Source organism: Rhipicephalus sanguineus, chromosome 6 (genome assembly GCF_013339695.2).
Source record: "Rhipicephalus sanguineus isolate Rsan-2018 chromosome 6, BIME_Rsan_1.4, whole genome shotgun sequence".
Classification (NCBI taxonomy): domain Eukaryota; kingdom Metazoa; phylum Arthropoda; class Arachnida; order Ixodida; family Ixodidae; genus Rhipicephalus; species Rhipicephalus sanguineus.
The window spans coordinates 146,933,833-146,956,093 of NC_051181.1; the positions used below are offsets into that span (position 1 = coordinate 146,933,833).

The following is a 22,261-nucleotide window of genomic DNA, read 5'->3' on the forward strand; positions in this document are numbered from 1 at the left end:
ATCTTTTAATTTAGTGCCAACAAGTGTGTGCCAGCTGGACGCAGCAGTGGATGACTTCAACTGCCGTTTCAAACTGCCGAGGAAGAAGCTGTAACAAATTTTTAAGCTCATCACAGTGTGTGGTGAGCTCAGTGGCTCCATTCACGTAGCAACAGCTCTGAAAGGTAACACAGAAGGCATCAGTTAATGTGGTCAGAGAAAACAGCATTTCTTGGACATTTGAAATGCAGCAAATGGCCAAGACCACACCACTAGTGGCACAGAGAGGCCTGTATGTACGTGATTTGCTTTTCACCTTAAAGGGCCCCTAAACTACCCAGAGGTCGAAATTTAGTTGTGGCGTTGCAGTTGTGCACGAGTCTACAGCGAACGCTGGCGTAGTTGCACGCCTTTTCTCGTTTCGCTCTTCTTTACTAGGCTGTGTCCGTCGGCTCGTCTGTCCACCTCTCAGAGTGCCCTTCCTCAGCGTCCGAGGTGGAAACGCAACAAGCGCGCGCATCTGCTAGCAGAAAACAGGCTCTTGTTCGCCCACTGACAGCGTCTGTTGCTCGCCACGTTCCCTAATCATACAGGTGACGTCATGACAGCTGTTGTTGATAGAGGAAAGGCACGGAGAGGAGCACGCGAGTACTGTTGGTGGTTTAGGGGCCCTTTTAACAAAAGTAAGTATGCAACATATTTATGTGAACATGAGAAAATCAAGAACACATTGCTCATTAGGGTAAGCGTTTGAATTTAAAAAAAAAGATAACATAATTTTGCACATGCTTGCAATGCAAAATTATGCCTGCATCAGTAGCCTCAAAGTATACCATGGCTGACTACCTACTACTTGAACAAGACCTGCGCATGTTATTAGAGAATGTTAGCCAATTCATAAACTTCCACTGTTAATGAATTACTACGTTACGGGAGCCATAGACGGCAGCAGGAAAGCTAGCAGCGACACCTTGAGGTGGTTTATCCAACTAAAGTGTGTTAAAAAATGTTCTTATGTTGCGTCACATGTTCCCACAAAAAATCAACCTTGAAAGCGCTGTAAATTAATGATTAGCTCACTACAGAGATTTACACCAATAGTAAAGTAGAACGTATAACTCACTGTAGTATTAGTTGCTACATGTTCTTGTTTGGAGTCTGCATTATCAGATGTCATTAACCGCGTCATTGCCGCCATATATGCTTCTCCAGTAACCTGGGAACTCGCTAACGGTGAGACGTTTATGGACAAACTAATGCTACCCATTAGGGTCAGCCCATACCACTAAACAGAAATTACAATCAGTGCACGACTCGTTGCAGTGAATGCGGTTCACAGCTTTTTAAAACTGATTACAATCTTCAGCAAGAAGACTAAGGAGGGTCTAAAGGGTAAAATGAGAAGCAGCATAAATAATGTGACGCTAGAAAATGACTGTGCAATCTCTTCAGAAATAAAGAATTCAAAGTGGACACGCATCAGTCGGTCTGCAAATGACAAGTACTAGTTGCATTACCTCTGCTCAGTGCCCGCGGTTCCATTCACTTCATTAGCCAGTTTGGCAGGAGAAGCGTTGGTAACAGCTTTGACCTCGGGTGTAGCTTCTCGGCCAACATTCTCGCTGGACTTTGCTCTGGCTTCGGGTGTAGCGGGCACTGCGATCCCAGGTACTGCTGTGGTGGCCCCGTGACCGGGTGTCATGTGAGGCGATGTGGCGAAGCGTGATAGGGACCGGTCCACCACACCAGTTTTCGTCGTCACTCGGAGCTACGCTAGTCTCACTGACGTCTTCCGGATAAAAGAAATGGTACCTGCAAATGTTTGCATAGTCACGCCTACTCAGCTGGATGAAACACACTACACAAGAGGCCCCAACTCTAAAGGTACGTAGTGAACAGGTATCCTACTTCTTAGAGATCAGGTTGCCATTTTGGAACAATCCTCAGCATGTTCCAGGAATAGCTTTATCCGTTGTTGGCAAGGTTTATCAGTTCAAGCTGTGTGCCATCAAAGTATGACGTGCATCTCGCATTTTCTTTAATTCATCAGCCTTGCATAGCAGTAGTGTTGTAATGGCAACTAGTTAATAAATGCAGCAACTAGTTCAATGAAATGGCAGCAAAGCTATTTTACTACCATTACCACCTAATGGCGAGTGCAGCATGCGCCTCACAGGAATCTTGTCACTATTTTTAAGGACCTGGAAACACGAGACATACGCATGCACACAACAAGATTGTAAGTCAGGGCTATATATTTGCCTCCTGTCTTCTCTACCTTGTGCACCCATGCTTTTATATGCCAACTATTCCTCTTCTTGAACTTTCAGACATGAACACAATCAGGTGTACTGTGCATATTGGTTCATATTCACGGTGCAATCCCATAGGACATTCGCTTCAAAGCACAGCACGTAGGCAAATGGTCAGTAGCAAGTGCATGGGTTTGTGGGATAGCATCTGCAAAGAACGCTCAAGTTAAGCCTAGCAAGTCGGCATGGAGGAACAACTGTTACATTTTAAATACAAAGGCACAGTGTCAACACTACAATTCCTTGGAATATTCTTTAGGAGGAACTGTAGTCCCGCTTTGGCACATTAAGCAACAGCATAACGAATACAGTGCCATTTTCTTTGTTTGCAAGAGGAAGACGTGCAAAGGATGGCTCGTGTGCCATGCGTGTACTTTTAAGCACAGGTTAAAACTGGTGGTATGTGATGCATTAGTTGCGTTGCCACAGGTGTTTCAAACTTTGGACACTTTGCAGGTGCATAGATGAAAGGTAGACCGGCAAAAGAGCCTGATCAACAACAAATATCAGTCAGTGTGGATATTTATTTCAGTTTGCTGATATAGATAGCTCGGGTTGGCAAGAGAAAAAGCAGTACAAATGACTGCTTGATAAGGCTCACAAACCTTAAGAACGAAAACAAGGATAGAATACTATCAGCCGTACATAAGCACCATAAAAAAAAGTTCATTAAGAAATTTGTAACACATTGCATAAGTTTCAGATAAATATTAGGATAATGACAGTTTTCATATCATAAGCCTTTGTAAATTATGTCAAGCATCATAATTGGTATTACCTTATGTGTCAATTCTAATATGCTAAAGAGATGACAGTGGGCACTTCCTTACCTTAAGTGCTGGCTGTCCTGTGTCTCGTCATCACTGTCCTCATCAGGTGAAACATACAGGACCTTGAGTGTAATTTCACCTTGCTGCAAAAAAAAAAAACATGTTGCCATGAAAGGAACATTAAAGAGGAACGTGAAGTTAAACAGTATCAGTAAACTGCGCTTATGCAACGTCAAAGCAGCTGATGCTACCGTAACGAGGAGGCTTGATAAGCCGACAAAGATGCAAGAACATGAGTAGGAAAGACGTGATGCCACTGATTTCGACAGCATCTATTAGGGTCTAGTTATAGTTACTTATTGGTTGGTTTATGGTGTTTAACTTCCCAAAGCGACTCAGGCTATGAGAGATGCCTGTAAAGGAGGGCTCCAGATAATGTCGACCAACTGGGGTTCTTTAACGTGCGCTGAAATCGCACGGTACACGGGCTTCTAGTACTTCGCCTCCATCGAAAAGCAACTGTCATGGCCGGGATCTAACCCGCACCTTTCGGCTCAGCAGCCGAGCACCGATAACCACTAGGTCACCTGTGGCAGCCAGTTGCTTATTAGTAACGAAGAGCTACACTTCATTCGACCGGTGCCAAACAATTAACCTCAGCAAGTTTCAAAAACACTCCCTCTGCCAAAATAGCCAAAGCACGGAAACCTTACATAAATATATGCAACTCCTGTGCTGACACACTGACACTGATAGGTTTAGTTTCAAGTTCAAGAAACGGACGGTTATGTAAGTATGTTCCGAATGCGTTCTGTCCTAATGTGTAAATATCAGCTAGACAAGAACACCACTAAACTGGTTTCAATATGAATATGTGCCGGAGCACAAAGTGAAGCATACCAAGCCAGAAAGAACCTTGACAGCATCGTTGTGCTTTGCTTCCCTCAAGTCGACACCGTTGGCAGCAAGAATGGCATCTCCAACAAATAGCTTGCCACTCCTCCAGGCTGGCATGTCTGGGAGAACTTCAGAAATGACTATGGGAACACCGTGCTCTAGACCGCCCTGTGAGGAGAGTTGTGGTTCTAGTGAGGTTCCACTACTAAACAGTTTAATGCATGCACTTATACGGTTATTCTTCGCTGTGTAGACTACAAACAAATGTTGTAGTGCAATCTGTTTCGCTATGAGGCGCCACTGCTATATCATGATGCTGAAGGGAGCACAGGCCTGAGAGCTATTCACAGGCTTAATGTACTACAAACATGCTGCACTTAGCAAGCTGGAATCCTGCTCATGCTTGAGTTCTTCATCATGCCAAATATCATCCTGCCATTGGCCGTAACAGAGCTGTAGCAATATCAAGGCCACATCAACTTTTTATACCTGCTGTCCATTGATAATGAATGGATAGAGGAGATGAGCTTGAAATTGAACAATTTAAGCACATTCTGCAGCAATCAAAATGCAAAGCTAGTTACCACATGGCGAGAAGCACTTTCTATCAAGCAATGTAAATGTAGCACAAATACATAGCCGATTTGGTCTTTAAGCGAGTATGACAGTTTATAATTGTTGACCTACATACAAGGCCTCACAATAGTGAACATTCATATCATGAACATTACATATGAAGAACCTGGTACGCTTTGATCAATAAAAAAAGTGGCATCACAATTATAATAATAATATCTGGGGTTTAACGTTCCAAAACATCGATATGATTATGAGGGACGCCGCAGTGGAGGGCTCCGGAAATTTCGACCACCTGGGGTTCTTTAACGTGCACCTAAATCTAAGTACACGGGCCTCAAACATTTTCGCCTCCATCGAAAATGCAGCCGCCGCGGCCGGGATTCGATCCCGCGACCTTCGGGTCAGCAATCGAGCGCCATAACCACTAGACCACCGTGGCGAGTGGCATTACAATTATAGAATATACTTATGCAGGCTTTCAGTATTTTCAACATGCAATGGCACATTCTTAATCACACTGCAGCCGAAGACCTCCAGTTGTCACTCACAAGTGGAAACAAAAAAATGCTGGAACTTGTCATTGGGTGAAGCAAGTGCGGCTGCTCACATAGCATTATGAACAAAACTACGTAGACGGTCTGAGATAGGCATATCAATGAATGAAGCTCTGGCACACAAGCACGTTTGATTGTCAAAGCCAACTACAGCTAAGGTTCTTTTGTCACTCAAGCTACAATATAGCATACTGATGAGCTCCCAGTTGATCAGAGTGCATGCATCAGTATTATGTTGTGCTGAAAAGCATAGCGGCTGGTTTTAAAACTTTCTTCCTTTGCTTCCACGATGTGAGCAGCAGACACAACTATTAACCATAACTAATTATTGGAGCCATCACGTACTGTGATAGAGATTCCAAGTCCTTCATCTTTGCCCTTAGTAAGTCGCACAGTCCGCACATCCCCAATTCCCTGATGACGGCGCAGTGGAGTGCCTTCGTCGGGCATCGTGAGCTCTGGCCCGGGAAGGGTAGCAGCATTGGAGGACCGGCCTCGGCAGGCTCGGATTACTGCCTTGTGCCTGTGCAGGTGGATCTCAGACTCCAGCTGATTCCAAAGGCGGTCGTGTTCACTTGGGTTTAGGTCTCTGCCGAGCAGTTGTATCTGCTGGATCCTGAGGTATGCAAAGGCAATAAAGGTGCCACCATCAGAGGAAGGTTGAAAGAACTATGTCTTGCTCTGTGCTCGATGTATACATATTCTTAGCAGACACAGCGATCATAATTTGAACTTGAAAGCAGGAAGGCATAGCTGAACAGGCTCTTTTACTATCATGCAAAAGCATAGGTACAGTTCTCGTCAAAAGTACTAAAATAACTGGACAGCCAGGAAATAGCTCATGCTCGTATTATTTAGTTGCCCAGGATAAGAGTTTTCTTTCTTCTTTCCCACTACAATATATTGAGTTGGTTACCATTACACATGCTATGCCTTATACACTACTCAGAAAAAAGTTTTGCACAGTAAAACACAGCACTAGTGATGAACATGGTGATAAAGCATAATTAATGTAACCCTATCCAGTATGGAAGCTTTGCTATAGTTTTCTGTGACTGCAGCATGAGCTGCAGCAAGCATCACAGGGAAAATGTGCAAGACTTTTTAATCACAGTTAATGAACTTGTGTTTCGCAAACGCAGCTGGAAAATCAAATTTTGAAAAATCCTGGCATAAATTTTGCCTTACACACTTGGGCTGGGGTTAACACTCGCTACTGAGCAGATTTTTTCCAATGCCACAACTAAGCAATAAAAGAAAAGAAATATCGATAATGGTGCCATCAAGTCGCAGAGTGTAATAACTATAGCTCAGATACGATAGCCTAGAAGAATGGTAGGCATGTGCCTGACAACATCTAGGCCATGGCGATATGAAACCCTGGTGCGATGACAGGTACATTATGGCAGGCATCATTTTATCTGGGCTACATAAACAACATAAAGAAGGGCAAGGCTTGATCGGCGACAAGTGTATTCACATAAGGCACATTCAAGAACACCTTGCAGGAAAGATGCATCAGAGAATATGGTTTAACTCCAGACACATTCAATATTTCTTTATAAAGGGTGTTGCAGTGTTCCTTTATGCAATGTCCCACACATGCGCAACATTTAGAAATGAAGACTAACCTGCCAGCCAGTTCTTTGTCAAGGTACTTGGCAGCCAGCTTGGCACCAAACACTTCGCTCTGCAGGGACACTATGTCCCTGCGAAGCGCAGCGTTCTCCTTGCGCAGCTGGGCCACCTCTGCCTCCAGCTGCATCTCGCGGCCCAGATCCATTCGATACATAGTCATTTCTTGTTCCTGCAAGACGTTACACGTACAGATAAAACAGCGGTAACTTCATAACTGGCCATTCAATTAGGTTTACAATGCAGTCCTGGCAAACGCAGCTGACACACTGACAAGATCAACGAATCTGACTTACTCGGAAGAAGAATCTGAGATATCTGCGCTGACAAGTAAGAAATCATTGCTGTATGTATGTCGAGTCATCCTTACATCATTGTACATTACGCAAAACTTTTGACAGCGATGCACCTGCTTCACTTCATCTGTTAATCCGGGTCAATCGCACTTGCTGAACATCTGCTCAATCGCAGGCGATGATGAATAAACGAAAGTGCATAACAGAGCCGGGGGTCTTTGTGCCGTGTTATCAGTGCAAGGTAAAAAAATAGGTACAAGAGCCTCAAGGATAGATTTGTAACACTGGCTGTTCTTACGCAGTTAAAAAGGTTCAACTGACATACTCTCCTGCTTGCTCAAACATGCAAACATAAAATGTGTTTCTCTCTAGAGCACGCTTGAATTCAGGAGGGATGTCCCGATGTACTGATCCCACCCTCACCCCTTGAAATTTGTGTCTGTGATGCATCGGGAAATTAGGTGCATTAAGAGCAACACAAAAGTAAGGTGGTGTGCTTGAGTGCAAATGCTTCTTGTTTAAAAAGGAACTGTGTCATTACAACGGCCACTGGGACATGAAGAAACTGATTATTAATAGTGATCATAAGCATCAGTGCAGTTATCATCATCAGCAGCAGCGATCACCATATTCATGTGGGAAACTTCCCATCGGTGTCGGCAGGGAGGTGAAAAAGGGGCACACTGGTTTTTACCCCCCACGAGTAAACGTGCTGCAGACACCCAGGACACTCCGCCCCATTTAAAACACACAACACTGTTCACATCTGACAAACTGCACATGCGCTCTCATCAGCAAAGAGTGAACAACACATGCTGACAACCCTAAAGTTCAAGCACTTAGTCATAACATATAATCACTCAGTCATAACAGCAGGGCACTCACCAGTTTCTGCTTGATGGCAGTAGAGTCACCTGCATGCCCCATCTGTGCAGACACTTGCAACTGGGCTGAATGCAGCTGCAGCACGAGATGCTGAAGCTCCTTATTCAGCACAGAACTAGTTGACTGCGCCTCATACAAGTCCGACTTGAGCTCCTGTAGTTCACACTGCAAAATAGAGCCAAGGAATTTTACTATAACAGTTGGGCACGACAATGGACATTCATTTAAAGGAGTACTGACATGAATTTTAAAATTTTTCGAGTTGTTGCTCTAAATGAAAGCACGGGTGTCGAGAACCCTAAAAAGAGTGTCGTGGTGCCTGGGGATGCATTGCATATAATTTTAATACCGCTTCTTTCAACCAGCAGTTTCGGTTTCGGTTTCGAGAGGGCGGCTTCATAGTGACGTGTCAAGTCTGCCCGTGACGTCACGGGCAGACTGCAACCCACGAAATATGCACCTGCTGCCCTTTTCTGTCAGTCGAACGTGGTTCATGATGAGTGAACTGTCGTCCAGTGCCTCCGACAGCGATTTCTGTGATTTAGGCTGCATGCAGAACCCAGATTTCGCAAACCAAGTGAGCTGACTTGAAACGTCATAGGGCTGTCCGTGCGGTGAAGCTGCCTTGCAGATGCTGGGAGATGAAAACTTTAAAATCAAACTTAAATATTTATACGTGTTTCCCGGATGCGGTATGGGGAGAGCGTTGACACTACATGCCAAGGAAACCAAAAACGTCCGTTTTGCTGCACTTCAAAATCGTGTCAGTACTCCTTTAATAAATATCCTCTTACGAGAAAATAGTCCTAAAAACCAGTTTTATTTTTGAGCTTTCATTATGATTATGAGAATATCCAAACAAAGGTTTTCAGGCTATGTCCCAGTTGCACCAAAATTCTTCTTAATTAATAGGACACTAAAAGAAAAACCAATTTTTCTCGTATTAGTAAATTACTCCATAACAATTCCAAAATCACCTCGTTTACCGCGGGAAGACGCTTGGTAAGCGGCAAAACGCGCAGAAGGAAAATGCGGCCGGCGACGCCACATTGAAATTCCCGCCCACAACGTCGTGACGTCATATACTTTGATGGCGTCTACTAGGTTCTACGTATTTACTAACCAGTAAAAATGGAGTACATTGTCCTCTGAGGGGGTCACAGACTTAACATCCCAAGTTTCAGGAAATTTCGTTGAGCCAATGTTGCCAAAATACGAAAAGTACGCTTCGAAATCCATGAAGTCACGTACGGCGATTTCGGCGCGAAATTTAAAAATGAGACCATGACCTTGATTTTCTCCTCTATTAATAAACCTATGATGGTGAAATTAAGAGCTCTCAGAGTACAATTTATTCATTGTTACAATTTAGCATCCCTTTCAAGCATATATACACTATGAACAATGACAGTCACATGCAGACAAATTTCAATATTACAGAAAATTAGCAACCACCCCAGCCTTGTGGCCACATCATCTCTGCATCTCCATCGGTTGCCATAACCACCAAGTAACGCACGTCATTCACAAACACAAAACGTCATCACTCCGTGTTCAAGGCCAAGAGAAACATAGCGATCGGCGCACCGCCCCGTCACAAAGCCACGTTCCCAGTGCTCAAAGGGTCGGGCTAAATGGAAGAGACAAGCACTGACAACCGTGACAAATTCAGGGACGGGCCCACACTGGGCTCGCGGTGGGTGGGCCGCAGACCCTGCCCCCCCCCCTTTTCGCCCCCGCAATCCCCTCGTCCCTTCCCAGCTTCGCCCCGTCGCGGTGCGTCCTCCCTGACGAAAAGCAGCAGTCCCAAGGCGCACTTTTGACTGCGCCGCCGGCAGCGGCGACTTCAGAGAAAAAAAGCCGCGCGAGCGCCCATCTCTCCAGCTTCGAGAGATTACCAGGCGGGCCTGGCGTTGCATGCCGAGTACGCGGCACTCAGCTGCTGCAACTGGAGCCGCTGTCTGGCGACGGCCGTGAAACTTTTTTTCTAATGAGTTCTCCCGCGACAAGGGACAACGGCAGGACGAAACCAGAGAAGCCAGCAACGCGTTCCGAGTTCTCATCGATTCCTAAAGAAAGAAAGGGTCTTTTTGGTCTCACGACGAAGCGAATCTTCAATGCCGCTAATCAAGTGGATTGCCACTGGTCAAGTATACAACGCAACTGCGGCCATTGCACGCACTTGGGAACGTGGCTTCGCCCTGGGGGTTCAGGAAGATGCGCTCGACGGTGCTAGAACGCGTGCTTATAAGGCCCGAGCCCCGGAGCGATTACAAGGCAGCCAACATGCAAGCGCAAGACGCCTGCTCCCTGTCGTGGCACGTCTCTCATTTTACGCGACCTCCTCCTCGCCCGCGCTACTCCACCCCCGCAGCAGCGGCAAGCGAGGCACAATCACAAGCCGACTAAGGTCGGGCAAAAAGAAAAACAAGAAAAAGCGAAACGGATTCCCAGCAGACGACGTTGTACGATAGGGTCGGCACCCACGGCCAGCGGGGACGGAGGCACAGGCAGTGCAGCTGGCGCTTTCATCGCCTTCATATAAACTGCGGCCAATATGCGCGATCCGACAATGGTGGTCACAGTGTTTCTGGTGTTCGCTACGACGTGTCCGCTCCCGAAAGGCGATGCCGGTGCCGTGGCGGCGGTGCGGGCCTCCGACCATGGGCAGCCGCCGCACGGAAGAAGCCGGCGAGACGCCACGACGAACAGACCCCCAGATCAGGCGCCGGCGAATCCAAAAGGCCTGGACATGAGCCCCGATCTGTGGCACAGTGTTCCTCCGTACCTCAAGCAGGTAAGGATGCACGAAGCATCGAATGGTCGCGGTTTGAGTTTAGTAGCTCCGGTGTATGGCTTGTCATCCTGTACACTTAAAAACTCGAAGCTGATGCACTGGATAACCGGCAAAAGAAAGCCTCAATTGTAAGGTGTTTATGGTTACTAATTATTGAACGACCCTATCTGTCAAGAGGTGCTGCGACGTAACTTCTGTAGCGTGTCATTGTAGGCTGCAGCAATGTCCCGCGCAATCGCCGAGATTATGAACTTGCACAGGAGACCCAAAACGTGCGTGGCCTGACGACAGGTCCGGCCACGCGCGCTAATGTTTTTCACGGTTCGTACGATAACCACAAGACTCGCTTAGTAGTGAAATTACAGTGCTTAAATGATGAGTACTCCAAATTAATATTGACGAATTAAAGCCTGCTGGGTTCTAATACAAGTTCCATGTCTAAAGGACACCACGGAGACCCGGCGATACACAGCACTTTAGACCTCACATGTTGCCGGGCCTAAGTGAACGCCCATAATTCGGCCGTGTATTACGGTTCCCCTGGAGATCCATTGCAGACGGATACATTGGATACATTGCAGACGTCAGGATGACGAGCACGAAGCGTTCTTCATTCAACCGTGCGCCAGGACTAGTGCCATGCCGCAGGGGTTTGCTTAGACACTTAGCATGTAGCCTGGTGATCGCACGCAAATAATGTATGTACCTTTGGCGCAGGCTACTTCTGTTTCGCTTCCTTCCTCGCTCCTTATCTCGGCGAGAAACATGTGAGCCACTGACGCGTTCTCATCGTTGTGAAACCCGTATACATTTCGCAATCAAGCCTTGGAGGAGCTGGCCAACGCGCGCGATGTCCTTCCATTCACGCGTGCAACCCCGTGGCAAGAACCGCGTGCGCCCGAATTGAAAACAGAGACGTTTTGCAGGGAGCCTCGAAAGAGCCGCCAGACGAATGACCAAAGTATTGGACAGTTACAGCTCCTCCTGCTAATTAACATGCGCAGAGAGGAGAAACGGGTTGAGGGCACTCGCTCCATGCACTGTCAGCCGGGGTGTTTCGAAGGGGTTCCACAGGCTGTTGAAATAAATAAATAAAAAATAACACAAACATAAAGGCATATGCAATGCTTCCGAATGTTTTTTTTTTTTTTGCTCGAAAGAGCATAATGGCGTTATTCTGGCCATTGTCAAATTCCGCCATGTTAAATACCGCCATTGGTCCAACTCTGATTGGCCCAGAGGGCTGCTATGCGGTATTTTTTATTGGCTTAGGATGCCGCCATTGCGAAATTTCACAGTATGGCGGAATTTGACAGTCTCCAGAATAACTTCACGTTTCCCTTTCCATCGAAGAATAGCGACGACACTTTTGCCATTTTCGACCGTCGCCTTTACGGCGCGGTTGTGGATCACGTATTTCTGGTGCAGTTTAATCGTCTGCGGAACTTTTGAAAAAAAAAAAAAATGGCGCCACGTTCAGTCTTCAGAGTATTCTTCTTTGTGTGCGTGACACAGGTGCTGACGTCCATCGACGACCGGCTGCGCGGTCTGGACGCATTCGGGTCAGCGCTGCGGCTCACAAGACTCGACTTCTCGCTGGAACAAGTGCAACGCAAGCTGGACTCCTTCGACAGCCGACTGGGCAGGCTGGAGGCCAAACTCGACGTGAGACTCGAGAAAGTCGAGGAGGCGCTCAGCGGTCGCGGAAAAGACGCCGCATCGTCGTCACAGCAGCAGCAGCAAGGTGCCGCGGATGCCTTCCACCTGAGCCGCCGCTTCGACATGCTTGCCGACAAGCTGAACAACAAGTGAGAGACTGTTCGTGAAAACGAGCAGCGCCACACACACACACGCGCACAAAAAAAAAAAAAGTTTCTGCGGTTAATGTGGCGCTAATGTATAGTTGTGTAGGTCTTGGAATAGTTCTAAATGCTGCGCTTAATGCAGCTCCGTGAAACCTGAGGAAGCGCGTAGCACGGGCAACCCAGCCAACCCAGCGATTCCCCTTGAAATCGCACGCTTGCCATCGCCTCGGCAACCGCGCGCTTGCCAAGGCGGTGGCGCCCTCTCTGGCGCGGGGGGGGCCGGATGTTTCAGAACCGTTTTTCGCGATTTTAAGGTAAGTTATTGCGATTAATTCTTGGTTACTTCTGATATTATTTTAGACCTTGTTAGTTTATTTTCAACTGGTTTTGAGCATTGTTAGCCTTGTTTTTTAGGCTTCTACTGACCACTGAGTGACCACGCGACATGAGACAGTGGATGGACGACAAGCCGTGCCTTTAAACCGCTACGCACTTAAAAACTCCTATGGTAGAACCTTGCATGCACACTACTGCCGCCTACTTGGACGCAACAAGTATTCCAGTAACATTCATTTGATCGCTGACCACGCATAACTCGATCGTCCGAACGCTGTGACCAAGTCGAATGTTTCAGACGAGACGGAGTGGACACACGTGATCATTACATGATATCCATGACGAATACGACCGCGAATCCTCGTTCACAAATGTGCTTTGCGAAGGCACTCGAGAGGTGCGTGAAGCCATGCGCAAGCAATTCGTCCATATAGTCAAACCCAACTATACGGACTCGCCATTGCTTTAAGATAATAAAGCCAAGGAAAGCACAGTAGGGTTCATCTGTAGGTTCTGTAATGTAAGTCTGGTAATCGTGGAAGCAACGGGGATCGAAAATGGACAAGTGGCCGCCGGTAGGATACGGCCCTTCAACCTCCGAGGTTGTACCCCACCGGCAGCAAGCCGATCGATATCGCATGCAGCCGAACGGCATTATACCAATCTGTGTCCCCACGCGCAGGCTGGCCTTCCTGGAGACCAAGCTGGACATGCGCGCCGACCGGCTGGCCAACAAGCTGGAACTCCTGGAGCGCGACTTGCAGGACGCCTCGGAGGACGTACTCGAGAAAATGGCGCGCGGAGACGAGGCCCGCGCGCGGCTCCACGCGGACATGTCGCGGTTGGCCGACATGGCGGAGCGAGCGGACACTGCGCAGCGTCAGACGGCCACGGTGCTGCGTGTCGACGTGGCCGACGTCATAAAGCGGGCCGACGCCAAGATGGACCTGTTCAGCAACGAGATGCTCGCGGCGAACAACATGCTACGTGCGCTGCAGCAGCAGGGGAACGCCACGCAGCAGGCGGCATCGTCCTGCCAGGCGATGTCGGCCGATGCACCCAGCTGGGAACAGGCGAGTGAATTATGCTTGTCCTATGTCCAGATAAGTTGGTACATGCGAACTTTGCTTAAGTAACAAACGCATGACCAAAGTGGAGGTGCGGGTTCAGTCCCCTTCGAACCTTTTTGCAGTTTGTGTACACGCGCACGTAAATAAGGGGCTTGGACCCTTGCCAAAAAAAAAAAGAAAGTTCTGGCTACACCCTTGTTCAGTAATGTACGGTTGTTTAGACTCGTTGGTACAACATACTGGCGAACAGGGGCGTAGCCAGAAATTTTTTTCGGGGGGGTTCAACCATACTTTATTTATGTTCGTGCCTGCGTTTGTATGTGCTCGTGTATATATACGTAAGCAAAACTGAAAAATTTCGGGGGGTTTGAACCCCCCAACCCCCCCCCCCCCTGGCTACGCCCCTGCTGGCGAATTAAAGAGCATAAGGACACAGGGACAGAATAACCGAGAGGTCATCTGGGCGAGCACACAGCCCTCGTCAGTTCCATCCACACCCGTGCAGGATTTACCAGACGCGAAACCATGCGACAAAAGCACTTTGGAACCTGAAACGCATCTGTCCACAGAAAGGGGGCACAAACGATCTCACATACGATTCACTCGTCGTGTCGTAACTTCATTGTTTTTAATTACCGGCGACGCTTCGACAGGAACACAGAAACGTGAATCTTGCAGGAAAGGCCGATGGCGCTAACGCATGATATGCTCCATCTACTCCCTCCTTTCCTGCAGGTGACTAACCTGACCGAGCTGGTGGAAAAGATGGTGCTCGAGGGCGGCAAGCAGCTGCGCGAGATCGACTCGGACGTGGAAAGCTACACGCGAAAGGTCATCAACGGCATCTACGAGCTGCGGCGCACCACCGACGAGCTGGTGCGGGGCGCCTTCCAGGACACCGTGGAGCAGGGCAATCGCACCCGCGTCCTCGTGCGCGAGGAGTTCCGCAAGCTGCACGAGCAGATCGAGCCGCTGCCGCTGATCGAGCCGCGGCTCAGCTTCCTCAGCGAGGGGCTCGAGAAGCGCATCGTCGAGCTAGGCGCCACGGTGGACCACAGCTTCGCCACGCTGCTCGTGGCGCAGAACTCCTTCATCTCGTCCTGCCATCGCATCCAGGAAGAGGAGGTGCAGCTCTACGACCTGCTCGAGCGCATCATCCTCGAGATGCGCAACCGGTCTCTGGGAGACACGCAGCGCATCAGCGACGAGCTCCAGGATCATAGCCACGAGGTCGAAGCGCTCCTCAAGGGCGCTGTGAGCGCGGTCTTCGCGGCGGGCAACACGACGCTCGCGGAGGTACGCAACCTGCTCGGCAACCGCCGGGTCGACTGCAAGGATCAGCCGTCGGCGCCCGGCGCTTCCCTGGCGGCCGAAGGCGGAACGACGAGGATGACGTCGAGTGCTGCCGCGATGACAGCTACGACGCCGCTGCCACCGGGTTCGGCCACGACACCGCCTTCTGCAGGGTCCCCCGCCGACAGCAGGACTCGGTACAGGTCCGCTGGTGCCGGCGAAGGAAGCGCCAGTGGCGTTGTGGCGTCGGCGGCGACGCAGGACTACGACTATTACGGCGAAACGCTCAAATAGGAGGCGACAAGACTCGACGATAGGCTCGGTCGCGTTTTACAGACGTTTGTGCTGATACCCATTGTCGCCACTACAAGAAATGACTGTTGAGTGGCGGTAAAGGTTATCCGGTGTCATCAGAATTTTACGCAGCTATTGCGTGTGCAGATGCGCGCAAAGGACCGGAAATGTGGGCACGTGCTACTCAACGAACAGTACGTGTTTGGAACGCACAATACTTTTGAGTGCAGCAAAAGCGAAATGGACAAAGAAAATAGAAAGCTGTGATGCCAGCAACTCAAAATAAATCGGAACTTAACGAAGTACTGTGTTGGGCTAGATTATGCAGAATTTACGAAGGCTATTTGGTGCAAGGTAAAATTCGAGGACAGATATAAGGAACCGAAAGGGGGCCCTTTCGGCTTCTAATTTCTTTTAATTTAATTTTGCGCCACATATCCACATTCGTAAATTAGAACTTCGTAAAGCGAATGCAAAATTGTGTCCTGCACACGAATGTCACGGTTATCAGAGGGATGCTTCAAAGGAAGGCATGTTCGGAAGACAAAATATCAAGATGAGTAGCGGCAAGGACAAGATATCCAGAAATGTGCATGCGCTGCCTCCGTCTTTGTAACCGCCTGGTGTGTTTCGAGCTATTTCAGCCTGCTAACATGCAAGATGATGTGATGATGTCGGTCGAATCGTTTTTGAAAGAAGCAGGCTCCTCGGTATCGGGCCGGGCCGTCAACTTCCGTCATCGTTTTGCCAAGGAGCTGAAAACAGCCTGAATTTAGTCTATGCACGTCAAAGGCTTCAAAGTGACCTGTCGTCGTTTCCGTCACACAGAAGGCGCAACCACACGTACGCGTTGTAACGCGTCAGAGCGCGCTGCTCCGCGTCAGCCAAGGTGACCGGCATAGGTCGGCAAACTCACTCATGAGTCGACTCACTCAGACTCAGCCGTGAGTCCGGGTGAGTAATATTATGGTGAGTTTGAGTCCGAGTGAGTTTGGTTGTGACAAATTTCAGTGGGTGTGAGTCCGAGTGAAATTGATTCAGGAAAATTTCGGTGAGTTTGAGTCCGAGTGAGCCCTAAGCGCAAAATATATTTCCTGAGTGAGTCTGAGTGAGCTCCGCACTTTTTTTCCGACCTCTGATTCTATCTAAACAACTTCAGCATGAATAACAGCCTTAATTTATGTCGGCACTACGTTTTTCCTCCCGTCGACTCCCATATACTTCAAAGCACTAATGTTCATACGTCAGCTCAATATTTATTGATCAGAGGCGTGAGTTACGGGGGGGGGGGGGGGGTTGACACCCCCGCCTCCGCAAATTCTTTCACGGGTAGTTCTTGATAAAAATATCTCGTGTACTGAGTCATCTCTTTGAATAAAAATGTCCTTACTGGATTGCAACCACTGATAACTCATATTCGAAGAGATCAAAAATCGCTAAGCAGAGCACCATTTATGCGGGATATTGGCATTGACACCATGTTTGAAAAAGCTTATTATGCGCTAACGTACTCATGAGTCGACTCACTCAGACTCAGATAGAGCCTTGAGTCTGAGTTTGAGTGAGTCAGAGTGAGTAATATTTTCGTGAGTTTGAGTCCGAGTGAGTCCGGCTGAGAAAAGTTTTAGTGAGTCCGAGTGAGTCCGGTTGAGGAAAATTTTTGCTGAGCCTGAATCCGAGTGAGCTCTAAGGGCAAAATATATTTCATGAGTGAGTATGAGTGAGCTCCAAATTTTTTGTCAACCTATGGTGACCGGATCGCGCGTTGACGCGCGTCGAAGACGAGAGCTAGCGCTGCCAGCTTTTCTGCGTCGTGTGCCGGAAGCGCATTGCCGTTGCTTAGACAAGAAAATGATACAGTAAATAAGTTAAGACTGATAAAATATTCTTCGAGAATTCTACTATCGGTAATTTCGCAATCACGGGAGCATTACCTGAAAGTAAAGGCAGAGCACAAAATAGACGGGGCACAAGAGCGAAGAAGACGGGACAGGCGCTTATTATTAGAACAGAAAATGACGACCACAGCTCTATTTTTTTTTTTTTAAATTTCGCGCGGAAATACCAGCACCCGGAACGTCAACATTACGTGTTTTCGTCATATTGGCTCAGTAAAATTTCCCGAAACTTGCCACGTTGTCTCTGGCATCGTTACAACACAATGTAATTCATTTTTACCGATAAAAAAGATTACGCAGACCCTATCAGACGCTGTCAAAATCTACGACGTCACGGGGAAAGTTCGTGGCGGCGCCACCCGTATCATCTTTTAGCGCGTTTCCCCGCATCCAAAAAGTACAGTGTTCTAGAAAAGTCTCCTCGCTGTAGCAGTGGTGCTTTCGAATTGTGAAACTATAATTTACTCATTCGAGAAAACTCGTTTAGTCGTTTTACTTTTTAGTGTCCCTAAGTTTTATTTTGGAGGCTGTCAGATATGATCGAAATGTTGCCATACCTGATCATCACATACGGATTGAGGCGTTGACTATTTAAGTGTTCCGATGGCATTTAGCAACGCATTAAAAAAAAAAAAGTTTATTATACTGATCGATTTTTGATGGTCAGGTAAGGACAGCGCACTACATCCTAAAATACACTGATGGAAACAGCATGGTTTATAGAGTCGTTTCGGTATTATCCGAAGGGTCGGCAGCATGCACACAGTTTCCGAGACTTATCATGCACATGACCGATTATACGTGATTCGGCCTCAATAGGTAGCCCTGTCAGTCATACGGCGTTTCTTGCAAGCATGCGAAGATTATGCTGTAGTCACTTTATAGTCCGATCTTGGTGTTTACACACGCCTTTAGGTGCTAGCTGCCTATCAGTAGCAGGTAAAAAAAAAAAGAATAAAGCCCGACTGAGCGCGAGAACAAGTGGCTCAATCGAATAAACACTTTTGCACATATCGCACACGAAAAGGCGTGCAATGTAACATCATTTTGCCGGTGTGCACTCGCACACATCACTATAATAATAATGACTGCTCGATCGTTCAACGTAAAATGTCACCTCGACGCTAGGCCGGAAAGACAGCTTGGCTGTTGTGACACCTGTACCCCACTAGCGAGAGAGGCCCAGCGAATGACAATCTAGCTGAAGTCTAGCTCATAAAGTTACGTGTATTTATGTGTACACCAGGTGCTAGCCAAGTCTAGGATTCATAATCGACTTAAACCGACCATAAATTAATGCACTAATCAATCAGTGTCGCTGCACACACGCCGGTGTTGTAACCGACACACCACCTCGTCATCAGTTTACCCCCAGGCTGTGCGATTAACAACAAACACATGTAACGAAGCGCCAAGTCAACATAACTATCGAGAGACATCGCGCGGAAATCTCGCACGACAGCAAGAAGACGCTTTCTTTTCCGTACTGGACTTAGCCTGAAATGACGAAAGGGAAGGAAACATTCACTGACCTCCAGTTTCTCGTTGGTTTCGAACACAGTCTGCGCCTTGTGACACAGCTGGGCGAAGGCGCTGCTGAGGGCGGACATTCGCCGCCTGGCTTCGTACGTGATATCGCATTGTTCTTCGTCAACCTCACCCAAAAGAATGTCCAAGTCCAGGTAGGCCCTGTCAAACTCTTTTTCCAGGAGTTCCAGCCATTTCATGGCCACGGCGGACGTAGCCATGACGAATGGACGTCGAAAGCGATAGACGTTCGGTTTCAGCAGCGACGTTCGATTTGGGAGGCAACCGAACGCGAAGGAAAGTGCATGCGAGTTTCACTCGGTGCGCGCCGTCAGGGCCTGTCGCTGGGTGGATTTTCGGTGTCCCTCGCACGTGTCATGGAAACATAAACGCAAAACATACCCGCCGAGGGTGAACCGGTGGAGTGCCACGGAAAACAAAATTCCGAAGCAAACGCGAGCTCCGCTTCCCCTCTTTGCACGCGAGCGAAACAGAACATGCAACGAACTCGGCTTGGATCGATTCCGAGCTAACGTCTCATTTTAATCAATCACTGCGAAGAAACGTATTTGCACAGCGCAAATAAGTCTAATAAACTATCGTGAGAGCGCTGCAAAATATTACAAAGGGACTCCCACTGAAGTGGCGAATTTCGATTACTGAAATTGCGAGACGCGCGTAAATGATTATTCTGAAACCGAAACCTAACACAGGCTGGAAGATATGGCGGCGTCAAGCGTGGTTCGGTGTGCTTGTGTCGTCGGTTGTTTTGAACATTTAGAAACTAGTTGCGGCATATTAAACTTTCACGTAGCATGCTCTGATAATGTTAGTTAACGTCGCTTCAATTCATCATCAATCGAGTGTTCGGGATCCACCATAATGCCCAAGAAGGGACGCAATCACAGAAAGAAGGCGAGGCGGAGAACTGAACTTGCTTCGCGCATCGAAGATGTGAGCGCGGATCTTTTGAAGTGGATGACCGCAAACGGCTTCAAACTGCACACGCAGTTGTATCTCAAAGAATTTTGCGGTAAGGTCGCAGCGTTAATATCAATGAGTTAAGCACTTATAAGCAGTCACGTACGGACGACTCTGCGTCACTGAAGTTTCTTTAAAACTTTAAAGAAAGTTGGGTGCAGCAACAGGAACCTTCCTTTTAAGATTATTATTATACTTTCGCACAGTCGCTTTTGGCTGTAACTTCTAGCTCGATATTTGCAAGACAATGTGATATGAATATATCTGATGACAAAAAGGTACAGTGCGGTCAGCTGGAGAAGCAAAAGTCGCAGCAGCGAGATGTTTGAGCGAGGTCGCTACTTCCGTTGACTAGGATATTTTCTCTGTACTTGTAGAAACTGGGAGAGGACTGGCAACGCAACAGATGCTGTCTGCTGGCGACACTTTTCTTAGAGTGCCAACTTGTCTCCTGATAACCACTGAGACAGCTTTGTCAAGCAGCTTGCGCGATTTTGTTATCAGGTTGGTAACGTTTTGTCTGATTTCTTTACTCACAGGCACGCTTTACATTTTGACTCTTTTGTTTCGATTGTGGCAAGTGTACCACGATTCCACCTCTTTACAGGAATCACAGGCAACTCGCACCTATTGAGGTGTTGACACTCTTTCTTATGAATGAAAAGCTCCGTGGCCACGATTCAGAGTGGCGTTTCTTCATAAATAGCTTGCCGACGACATACACGACACCTGTGTACCTTGGAAGCAGACTGCTTGCCAAACTGCCGTGTGACATGTTTCGCAGAGCACAGACCCAAGTGTCCAGGATTCGAAGCACTTTCTTAAAGTTACGGACTTTGCTAACAAAGGAAAACGGCGATGGCAACTCGCCACTTTCTAGCCTTTCAGAGAACTTTACGTGGTGTCTGTTCGTTTGGGCTTGGACTGCTGTCAACACACGTTGCATCTTTAGTGAACACAAAACTGGACATTCTCTTTGGGACGATGACAAGTGTGCCCTAGCTCCATTTTTGGACTGTCTGAACCACCATTGGAAGGCCAGTGTAAGTTATACTGAATTTGACCATCCCTTTTTTAAAGAAATATTGTGTAATGCTCCGCTGCTTATGAGTTGCTTTTCCAAGCTGTACAGCACAAACACTAGCATCTTAGCAATTTGTAAGTCATCATTAAAGACAGTATTCAGATAGTCATCAACATCACCACTAAAAAATCTTGCAAATAGGATCGTGAACACTGTACATGTTCAGTGTTCTCTTCGCATGCCTCTGTAAAAGATCAATTGTTGGCAACTTAATTTTTCAGGTGTTACTGTACAATGTGTTGCTGTTTCAACTAATACTTGGATTTAAGTGGAGCTTAATTATGACTTCCTTTTCCTCTATTGTTTTCACTTCTTTCTTTTGTACACTTCTTGTAGGTGAGAACTGCAGTTGTGGGATCCTATTTCGAAATTGTTACAAACAACAACTACCAGCCAAATGAGCAAGTTTTCATTAGTTATGGCTCACATGACAACAGGAAGCTGTTACTAGAGTATGGCTTTGTGCTTGCCAACAACCCAAATGATGTAGTCGTCATCACAAGAGGTGAGAAAATTTCACAGAGGCTGTATTTGCAGCTTCAGTGCCTTGAGGTTATGAACGGTTGCGTCACCACTAGAACCATTCAGTGCTTGTGTTGAATCAGACTTGCACACACTGTAGATAGCAATGTTGTAAGTTGTAACTGCAACAAGTAATAATGGTTTTTACAGAGCACCTGTTTAAGCTGCACTCCTGGAAGGCACAGGCAATTCCACATTTTCCCTTAAAGCTTTCTTTCCTGGAGGCAAAAAATGTTGTGAGGTATTCAGTTCTTGCATTTTTGTAGTTGCTAGTACAGAAACAGCCTGTTCTGATTGTCAGCAGTACACTGATTGCATTACAGCGAGTCTTGTGGCTTTACTGTGGATGGATTGACATGGAATGGGAGAATTGTAGTGCAAGTACTATCTCATCCCAAAGCATCAAGGTGAGCTGCAGTTGTATAGTGAAACAACCCGACTTATCAGTTATCCTTGTGAAATATGGAGCCAAAGTGGTGTGCAACTGTACTAAGACATACTGTCGCAACTGGTATTCTTTCCAGGTTGGAGTGGAACAATTTGCTCTTTCAAACTGGTGAAGAGGAACTTGACGAACAACAGTGCCAGTTGGTGGTTACTTTAGTGGAAGCCATGTTACGCGACTACGGCACTCCACTACCTGAAGGCAAAGACTCGTGCTCACAGACAGTGGCTGCATTTATCAAGGAGGAGACTAGTATCCTTGCGAAGCAGCTTCAACACTATATGAGATAAATGTGTTCCTGT

General features: G+C 47.4%; 3 protein-coding genes across 3 annotated transcripts; 2 read left to right on the forward strand and 1 right to left on the reverse strand.

Annotated features, from left to right (window-relative positions):
- Window positions 1-141: 141 nt before the first annotated feature.
- On the reverse strand, window positions 142-19,436 carry LOC119396716 (Golgi-associated PDZ and coiled-coil motif-containing protein-like). Its single transcript, XM_037664021.2, is given in 9 exon segments — window positions 142-157; window positions 1,497-1,726; window positions 1,728-1,791; window positions 3,122-3,204; window positions 3,962-4,126; window positions 5,437-5,707; window positions 6,723-6,898; window positions 7,908-8,072; window positions 18,933-19,436. Coding segments are annotated over 9 exon segments (1,386 nt in total). The 5' UTR covers window positions 19,149-19,436.
- On the forward strand, window positions 10,166-15,865 carry LOC119396715 (uncharacterized). The gene is made up of 4 exons (XM_037664020.2): window positions 10,166-10,704; window positions 12,220-12,512; window positions 13,528-13,918; window positions 14,651-15,865. Exons 1-4 carry the CDS (start codon window positions 10,465-10,467, stop codon window positions 15,500-15,502), a joined length of 1,776 nt encoding a protein of 591 aa, XP_037519948.1. The 5' UTR covers window positions 10,166-10,464; the 3' UTR covers window positions 15,503-15,865.
- Window positions 19,437-19,647: 211 nt separating the features above from the next.
- Window positions 19,648-22,258, forward strand: LOC119396717 (SET domain-containing protein 4). Its single transcript, XM_037664022.2, has 7 exons — window positions 19,648-19,960; window positions 20,286-20,412; window positions 20,516-20,951; window positions 21,329-21,497; window positions 21,665-21,755; window positions 21,838-21,921; window positions 22,039-22,258. The coding sequence occupies exons 1-7, from the start codon at window positions 19,810-19,812 to the stop codon at window positions 22,247-22,249; spliced, it is 1,269 nt and encodes a 422-aa protein (XP_037519950.1). The 5' UTR covers window positions 19,648-19,809; the 3' UTR covers window positions 22,250-22,258.
- Window positions 22,259-22,261: the final 3 nt, after the last annotated feature.

Coding starts and splice junctions, on each gene's coding strand:
- LOC119396715 (XM_037664020.2), top strand. CDS start 10,465: ATGCGCGATCCGACAATGGTGGTCACAGTGTTTCTGGTGTTCGCTACG. Junction 12,513..13,527: donor GCCGACAAGCTGAACAACAA/GTGAGAGACTGT, acceptor CCCCACGCGCAG/GCTGGCCTTCCTGGAGACCA. Junction 13,919..14,650: donor ATGCACCCAGCTGGGAACAG/GCGAGTGAATTA, acceptor CCTTTCCTGCAG/GTGACTAACCTGACCGAGCT.
- LOC119396717 (XM_037664022.2), top strand. CDS start 19,810: ATGCCCAAGAAGGGACGCAATCACAGAAAGAAGGCGAGGCGGAGAACT. Junction 20,952..21,328: donor ACCACCATTGGAAGGCCAGT/GTAAGTTATACT, acceptor CACTTCTTGTAG/GTGAGAACTGCAGTTGTGGG. Junction 21,756..21,837: donor GAGGCAAAAAATGTTGTGAG/GTATTCAGTTCT, acceptor ATTGCATTACAG/CGAGTCTTGTGGCTTTACTG.